The sequence below is a fragment of the Salvelinus sp. IW2-2015 genome, unplaced genomic scaffold, assembly GCF_002910315.2.
Source record: "Salvelinus sp. IW2-2015 unplaced genomic scaffold, ASM291031v2 Un_scaffold16442, whole genome shotgun sequence".
Taxonomy (NCBI): Eukaryota; Metazoa; Chordata; class Actinopteri; order Salmoniformes; family Salmonidae; genus Salvelinus; species Salvelinus sp. IW2-2015.
The window spans coordinates 21,500-30,597 of record NW_019957588.1 but is presented as its reverse complement, the minus strand read 5'-3'; the positions used below and the strand labels follow the sequence as shown (position 1 = coordinate 30,597).

The 9,098-nt window shown below is 42.1% G+C and overlaps 1 protein-coding gene and 1 long non-coding RNA gene across 2 annotated transcripts in view; both read right to left on the bottom strand.

Moving 5' to 3' along the window:
- LOC112080692 (zinc finger protein 135-like) overlaps positions 1-1,966 on the bottom strand; it is a 6,944-nt gene extending 4,978 nt beyond the window's left edge. The window contains exon 1 of the mRNA XM_070442666.1: positions 1,409-1,966. Coding sequence (XP_070298767.1) covers positions 1,409-1,733 — 325 coding nt within the window. The 5' untranslated portion in view covers positions 1,734-1,966. The remainder of the gene's footprint in view (positions 1-1,408) is intronic.
- Positions 1,967-6,789: 4,823 nt separating this feature from the next.
- Positions 6,790-9,092, bottom strand: LOC112080698 (uncharacterized). The gene is made up of 2 exons (XR_002896215.2): positions 8,905-9,092; positions 6,790-8,770 (listed from the first exon to the last, which is right to left on the bottom strand). It is a non-coding gene; the product is annotated as an uncharacterized lncRNA (long non-coding RNA).
- Between the last annotated feature and the right edge of the window lie 6 nt (positions 9,093-9,098).

The following is a 9,098-nucleotide window of genomic DNA, read 5'->3' as shown; positions in this document are numbered from 1 at the left end:
CTGTGATTATGGACTGCCCTCTTCAATTCAAACCACAGGTTTTGAATTGGGTTCAAGTCCCCGGAGACTGAGATGGCCATTGGAACATTTCGATTTTGAATGCTTAGCAGGACAGGAAAATGGTCCAATTCACACACTTTTCAAGAGAACATCCCTGGTCATCCCTACTGCCTCTGATCTGACAGACTCAATGAACACAAGTACTCAGTTTGTAAATMATGTTGGAGTGTGCCCCTGACTATCCATAACTTTAAAAAAGAAAACGTAAATGGTGCCTTCTGGTTTGCTAAATATAAGGAATTTGAAATAATGTATACTTTTACTTTTGATATTTAAGTATATTTAAAAACAAATACTTTTAGACTTTTACTCAAGTAGCATTTTACTGGGTGACTTTCACTTGAGAAATGTTCTATTAAAGGTATCTTTACTTTAACTCAAGTATGACAATTAGGTACTTTTCCCACCACCATAGCACCGCCTGGTGGGCGTGGTCAAAGAGCTCTATTTTCATGTCATCTGACCATAGCACRGCCTGGTGGGCGTGGTCAAAGAGCTCTATTTTCATGTCACCTGACCATAGCACCGCCTGAAGTTTGATAAATGGCACTCGGATTGGAACCAGTGTTTTTGGTCAGATGACATGAAAATAGAGGTCTTTGACCACGCCCACCAGAGCAGCACTTCCCCCTGATTCACCTGCTTTTACCTCGGGACCTCTGCTTCACAACGTGACCTCCCCCAAGGTACCTCTTGAATGGCTCCATCCGAGACATTTCAAGCTAAATGTGGAGTGAGTTCACTGCACGTTCTAAACTCCGTTACACTTACAGATTGGATCATAACCCTAAACGGAGCAGAGATCCCACTCTCTAAACGGAGCAGAGATCCCCCTCTCAAAATGGAGCAGAGATTCCCCCTCTCAAAATGGAGCAGAGATTCCCCCTCTCCGAACYGAGCAGAGATCCCACCCTCCGAACGGAGCAGAGATTCCCCCTCTCTAAATGGAGCAGAGATTCCCCCTCTCCAAACGGAGCAGAGATCCCCACCCTCTAAACGGAGCAGAGATCCCACTCTCTAACTTTGATATGCCGTAGAGTATTTTATGTTTAAAACATTTTAAAAAAAATTACTAATAAACACACAAAATATCAATATTCATGTTAAGATATTTCTGTATTCTACAGACAAAACATMATGGAGTCTTAAAGGAAGCTTAGGTAAGGCCAAAATGTCATAAATATGSCACCTTTGATTAATTATTTCTAAATTAAACTTTTAAATACAAAATGTAAAATATACAATCATCCTTTCTCCAAAACACCATTCTGTGGATTAAATCTCGTGAGAATCCCCCAAATCATGGTATTTTTTGTCCTGGTTTCATGAGGAATCACTCAATACTCACTGGTGTTAATCAGATCTTCTCTCTCCTCCTCTTCTTGTTCCTCCTTCTCCTCTTTCAATGTGACAGTTATCTCTCTCTCCTCCTTCACTGCATCCTCCTCTTTCTCATCCTCCTCTTCTTTCACAGTAACATCCACCTCCTCTTTCACTCTGAATGCGTCTTCCTCTTCTTTCAAGGTAACAGCCTCACCCCCAACTTCGTTTTGGACGATAACAGACACTTCTTCCTCCTCCTCTTTCACGACAATGTTCAGCCCCAGAGCATCTTTCTCCGTCCAGCAAACCCCTTCTTCTTTAACAGGAGGAGAGTAGCTTAGTGAACTCATGGTCGGGGATGTTAGCTAGCTAGGATAATGCTAACTTAACCAGCCCGCTAGCTGACTAATAACAACAACACCGTAAATATGAAATTAAATCGGATAACTAACTAGACGACAGAAGTGGGTTTAAAACACAGTGGCTAATATACACGAAAGCGTCTAAAGAGCTTTATTGGTTCGGCTATTTTGGCTAGCAAGCTACCGAGTTGGCTGACTAACTTGCTGCTGTTGAAAGAAGCGTTCCGTCCACTAGATTACACGTCACACTAGCAGCATTTCCTTAAAGTCGCACATCGTCATCTGCTGACTGGGGTGGGTAACGCATTTGAGTAAAATGTATATTTAATTTTCAGACAAAAAGTTAAAGGGTAGGATTCAGGACGTCGGTAGGCCTAAAATATGATTTACCCCCCCCCCCCTAAATTAATCAATTTTTATATCAAGGGACTCCTGAAACAACACAGCAAACAGGCTGTCGTTTGTGAAACAGTGGATGTATAGAATCTAGCTAGCTAAAGAATTTACTGCAAATTGAATGTACAATTGTGTAAGCTTGCCTTGCTGATATTTCCATGCAGGTAGATGAAATAACGTAGCTAGCTATGTTCTGCTATTGTGCAGTGGATGATTAAAATGCCTGTATGCCTATGGATGTGTAGCTAGCTATCTAGCCGATCTGTGTATGGACCCAAACGTTTGGTATACATATGTTCATAACCTAGCTATGAACCTCAGCTATCATAGCCAGTTGTACAACTTCAAAACAGCCTGAATGACATTAATGAAGCCTATGGATTGAGTAGAATATAATATCAGTTGTACGAAGGATGCAAGTCGTATATACATGTAGTTATTACCATGCATGAGATCCCCACATTGTGGCCTGTACATTTAATATATTCACTGATCATGTACTCTACCTTGGCAAATAAATGTGCAGTTTAGGTATTAATGTCTTTGAAGCTCTGTGTCTGCATGTATGTATTACAATTATACACTTTACAATCTTGGTCCTGGACATCAATGGTTACACATTGTAACTATATAGACTAGAAACAGGTTTAACTAGTTAATTCATATATACAGAAATATAATTTTAAAAACAGAACACTACACTCCCTATGCATCATGTAAATACTCTAAAACCAGTTCATCTCAACATCTAGTTTCCTTAACCTGCATTGATCGGTAAACACAGGATAGGTATAGTATTTCATCAAATTACACTTCATTTCAACCAGTAGAGAATGTGAAACGCTTTATTGAAAAGCTCATTATCCAAGTGTTATAAATACAAGTTCAATCACAAGCACATCTGTTGTGCATTATAAAAACAGAGGAAGAAAGAGGAGGTGGCGGGAGAGGTGTAAAATACAGAAAGGGAAAGAGGTAAGCACATAGGAGCAGGGAAGGCAGCACATGATTAATGAATTACAGTGCTACCTAAATATTCTCAGTTCATCACAATTACATAATAGTGTCTCTCGTCGGCCCAAAGGTCATCTTAAAAGCAGGTGAGGTGGCGATGATGGGACTGGGGGTTGGCATCCTCTCACATCAAAACATATCTGCAGARGAGACAGATGGAGATAGAGATAGCATGTTTAAGCCTTGTGTTTTCATTTTTTATTCTGACATTGTTAGTCATCAATCAGGAAGTGAAATGCAAAATTGACCTTGGATCATTAACTCTGGGACAACTGCATCTATCTGTATTTCAATGTAAAGCATCTCTTTAATAATACTTCCTGTTGACCTGACCAAGTGACCTCTCACATCTGATCATGCTGTGCCCTCGATGTAGCCAGTTCAGATGCAGGAGGGGTTCACCGAAACAGCTGATATAACCTAGAGGATTTAGGGAGAAGGTGAGAGAGGGATGAAGGGAAGGAGAGAGAATGTTATTGAGAAAATAAGGTAGTTAAAGCGACAGTGTTCAACAGGAATCTGTGTGTGGCCACACCTGGTGTCCACACCACACTAAGTGGCTGCAGAGTACTTTATGTTGAAAAACATGAATGGACACACAAGGACAAACAATATAGCGTAGTTATATAAATAATGAAGTGTCTTACTATTCTCCATGGTTGGCCCTCTTGCCTATTCTTTGAAGGTGGAAGGAGCCACAGTTATACACCTGAGCCTGCTTACTGCACAACACAATCCATCAAWCAGATTGATACATGAGTGTGTAGGTGTGGGTTATAGGGTGTCTAATTGTTCTACATTTTTTCAATATGTGTGATTTAAAATAGCCTGTTTTGTTTTTGCAGACATCACACCCTTACCTAAACAGCACCCTCACACGAGAGGTAGAAATCAAAGGGAGAGAAACTGTGAATTGAATAACTGCAGTTGACATATAGCTAAGTAAATGGTAGAATAATCTTATTGCAATGTGAATGGCTCTTAAAAGAGCCTTTGGTTGTGCATAGTGTAGTCTATGGTGTTGCCAGGGGACAGCACCCTCTTTGAAGAAGTAGGAGGTGAAGATCTGCTGCACACGGATTGCCTCTCTTGCTGCGTTGTTGAACCCCATCCTTGAAACATCCTGCAGAGCAGCAGACTCCTCCTCTGGGACACGGCGGCGAGCTGCAGATCCTCTCCTGGTCCTCGAGTCCATCCACATGAAGTTATGCAGGACACAGGTAGCCTTCACACACCTGAATTCCTCCAGGAGGCAGTCCCAGATGGCCCTTGTCACCCAACCTTGCAGTGCCCTACACGGTAACTGTAGGCAATCGTTTTGAAGGTATCTCCAATTACAAGGTATCTGTAGGAATATGGAAGACAATGTAATTATTAGACTTTTACATCACCAGGTCATTGTGGATTACTAAAGTATAATATCCCTGATAACAAATCATGATAACATTGGATTGATAGATGCATGGGCACACATATGTACATGTGTAGCATGTGACAATAACAGGATCATATCAAGGATGGCATCACAAATGAATACATAAATACCACTTGAAGCTTGATAATGAGTTGATCATTTGAATCAGCTGTGCAGTYCTGAGGCAAAAACAACAATGTGCTCCTCTTTGAGTCCCCAGGACTGAAAACCACTGCTCTTCATTGGGACCTCTTCATATGTAGACATAGCGCTCTTTATCTGAGGATAGAAAACCTCACAAGAAACAGACTTCATTATAGTCAACTTACACCACACTGAATATTATGTTACTATTATCTCCGTCCTCACTTCTAGGGACAAGATCTACACAAAAGTACCTGCCCTATCCAGAATAGCCTCCTCTCTCACTGACAGTTGGTGCTGCTATCCTTTCACCCTCCATGGCTGTTAGCTAGCTACCTACAAATGCATTTGGAGTTTGTTTTTTACAGTGATAAATACATCAAGATAGAGAGCTAATATGAAGTTAGGTAGCTGGTGATATTTAATTCACCCTAGACATACAAAAACCCTAGACAGGACAAACAAGCATACCCACCCTCGTCACACCCTGACCTGACCAAAATAATACAGAAAACATAGATAACTAAGGTCAGGGCGTGACAGTATCCTCCAGGACACCTACACCACCCGATGTCACAGGAAGGCCATAAAGATCATCAAGGACAACAACCACCCAAGCCACTGCCTGTTCACCCCGCTATCATCCAGAAGGCGAGGTCAGTACAGGTTGATTAGGTTTGGGATTAGGTTTGGGAATCAAAGTAATTACACCTTGCTTTAAGGAAGCCGGTAACTCCCCTTTTTCTATCGATTTTTGAAACATAGCAAGATTGAAAGGAATCAATTTATCATTGAATGCTTTATAAAACTTGCTTATTAAACCATCATTTCCAGGGGACCTATTGTCCTTAAGGCTTTTAATACAGTGTTTTCTCAATTTATGATAACTCGTCATCACAAAAATCCCTGAAATCATTATCTATCTTCTTAGCAATGTTTGCTACATATGTCGCCTTTCCCTCGTAGATACAGTCTAACTGCATTTGCAATGATGATAGCTCCAGTAATTCCTGATTAGTTAGTTCACTTTTTTTTTGTATAATCCATTATTCCCTTTATGATGTCATATTATTTCTCTCTCTTGGCACGAGCAATTTCTTTCCCTATTGAAATAGCAAAAAGCCTTATATCAAATTTCATTAGRTCCCAGTAACTTCCAAACATATTCATAACACAGGCACAATTCCAGTATTTATTTTTCCCATTTCCCATGTTTTCCCCATCTCTCAGCCTACCCAGGCGGTGCACTACATCCAGAGAACCTGCAACAACATTTCACTCCTCCTCCGGGACTATTGCCCTGCAAATGTCCTTCACTCTTGCTTTGATGTTCTCGTCACATTTTTCAGCTATTCCATAAATTCGAAGACTCCATCTCCGACTATACTGGTCATTCTCGTTTACCCTTGACTCCATTTCAGTGAGTTTCTTTTCCTACTTTGCAACCTGAATGTCCAATGTTGCGTTCTGCTGCTTCAGAGTTTTTACTTCCTCAGCACTGAAATCAATCGATTTCTTCAGGTTAACGATACTGATAGTGTTSTTTTACACCAAAACCATGATGTCATCTGCGCTCTCTTTGATTTGCGCTCTCATCTGCGCTCTCTTTGTACTGTAGCTGGCTCATTGATGGTTCACTTCTCAGCTTCTTTGGAAGTTGCTCCTTGGTTGGGGTATTCGGGTATGAATTCCATTCACCCCCTTTTTAACACTGCAAGCATATACGTGAGTTTCAACAATGCCTCTTTTCTCCTTGGAAGTTTCAACATCCATCATCTCAGCAACAGTTTGGTCATGTCCTGATTACATGCTACTAGCTATGAAGACGTTAGCAGGCTAACTTAACTACACACGCTGAAACTTTTCGATAGCTAGCTTGTTCGTTGGAAATCGTCAAAAATATATTTCAATGGTTTGATTAATTACAACATTTTTCAAAATAGCTACATTGTATGGTTAGATATAATGTTTTGTGAGAAAAAAAAAACTATAAACTTTGTGAGAAAACCCAAAAATTGTTCCTCAGCTAGAAATGTTACACCCTCTTATGTCGCCATCTTGAGCGCAACCGGGCACTCTTGTAAAATAGATGTTTAATGTCAATGTGACTCCCTGTTTAAATAAAAGTTAAATACAATTTAAAAAACATCAACACAAACACAGGATATGGGGTACACATGGTATCACATCATTACATACTAGYCCCTACTGTACCTGCATTCCAGCACCATTCCAGCATCTGGAATTGACTCAACATGTTTGAGGTGGGGGATCAATACATGTGGGGGAAGAGGTGGCTGTCGAATGTATGATTCTGATATGTACAGGTAAGTTCATTGTGTGTGTGGGGCGGTTGGCGTCCATGTTTGTGTGCGTACTCTGAGGTGTGTTTGAATATGAATGAGCAGCAGTGTTGTGATGTGTCCTATCCCGTCCTTGCAGAGTGATCTTCCTTGGCCTCATCACATGTCTCAGTGGCTCCTCCTTAGGAGGGAGAGGGACAGCACCACGGGACAGCCCCCACACTCATCGCTAGAGATCGAACTTTAGACCCTCCAAAACCACTGAATCCCTCAACACAACGAAAGAGATTAAGGTGCACACCCTTAGAGGGAGCCGGAACAGGATAACTCCCTCCAAACTCACAAAGACACAGAGGAGGAGGAACTATCCAACACCCAGGGAGAGAYAACGAGTGACCTCAGTCGAACACAGTCAGAAAGAGGAGGAGGTTACCCCAGAGGCCATGCCTCCTGTTCGTGTGAGCAAGAAAGAGCAGAAGGCTTCTGATCAGCCAAATGGCAGGCAGACTATGGTCATAGTGATTCACACCCACAGAGATAATGACAACCCACACAACCTCTTGGTTGAGATGAACCACACAGAGGTAGAGGCAGAGGGCCTTCAGGCCTGCTCTGATCCTCAAGTCAATTGTATTTAAATTCATGTTCATRAAAGAATTTTATTCAAGAATTTAKAAGTCCCATTTACTTTCACTGTCTTCAACCCTCAAGAACCATGGTGAGTCTGGGTCACCTTTTTACTGGGCAAACACAACTTGCATAGACTAGGCCAAAACATTAATCTTTTAACCTTTTTTATATATATATCTTTTTTTTACCCCGTTTTTCTCCCCAATTTCGTGGTATCCAATTGATAGTAGTTACTATCTTGTCTCATCGCTACAACTCCCGCATGGGCTCGGGAGAGACGAAGGTCGAAAGCCATGCGTCCTCCGAAACCCAACCAAGCCGCACTGCTTCTTAACACAGTGCGCATCCAACCCAGAAGCCAGCCGCACCAATGTGTCGGAGGAAACACCGTGCACCTGGCGACCTTGGTTAGCGTACACTGCGCCCGGCCCGCCACAGGAGTAGCTGGTGCACGATGAGACAAGGATATCCCTCCCTAACCTGGACGACGCTAGGCCAATTGTGCGTCGCCCCACAGACCTCCCGGTCGCGGCCGGCTGCGACAGAACCTGGGCGCGAACCCAGGGTCTCTGGTGGCACAGCACAGCGKCACCCGGGAGGCCAATCTTTTAACCTTGCCTGAATAAAACAATGCTTTTTTTTAATAGTGAGCAAGAGTTGGGCTTTTTATTTTTCTATGATTCAAATTTTTGGTTGCACCTCAACTCAATGTTGGTTGAGCGCCCTCCGTTTTTTTGTTGTCAAATAATAAATGTACAAAGTAAATTATTAAAGGCATTAAAATTGGGATGTATCCCACTTATTTACACAACCTACTCCACACTTGCAAAGTCAAAGTTTATAGACATTTTCTGAAATGAAGTAGTAAACAGAAGAAAAGCAGAATTGAATCCAATCATAATGCAAATAATTTAATGGTCTATGGTTCAATCCCATTTCTGAAGGTCTGATGAATAATTAATATTGTTCCTCCTCTTCCTTGTGGTAGGCGCAGCTGCACACTGCCCTCCAAAGCCTGCAAAATAATCGCCGAACTGCCCTTTTCCTAGCTCTGCATGGAACATCCAGTGTCACGTCCTTGGTGACGTGTGGGGTGACATCCGGGATGACCACAGCAACATCCTCTGGAAAGGGAAAAAAMAGGAACAGAATGTAAACAAATACAAACCGTAGGTTCTAAACACTGGCCAGTTGAAAGGTTCTGCTAAGATGTCATGACAAACGGAACCTGTCAGAGTGCTCTCTAAGTGTTACTCACCCTCTTGGATGTCAGCTGGCAGAGTGGCGAAGTCGGCCATCGTGAGAGTCCTTTCTTCAGGTGTGACGTCCACAACCTCCAAGAGGGAAGAGATGGGCTCGGCCTCTGTATTAGGGATGATGTCCACCACATTCAGGTGGGAAGAAGCCGGATCTGCCTCTGTATTAGGGGTGATGTCCACAACATTCAGGTGG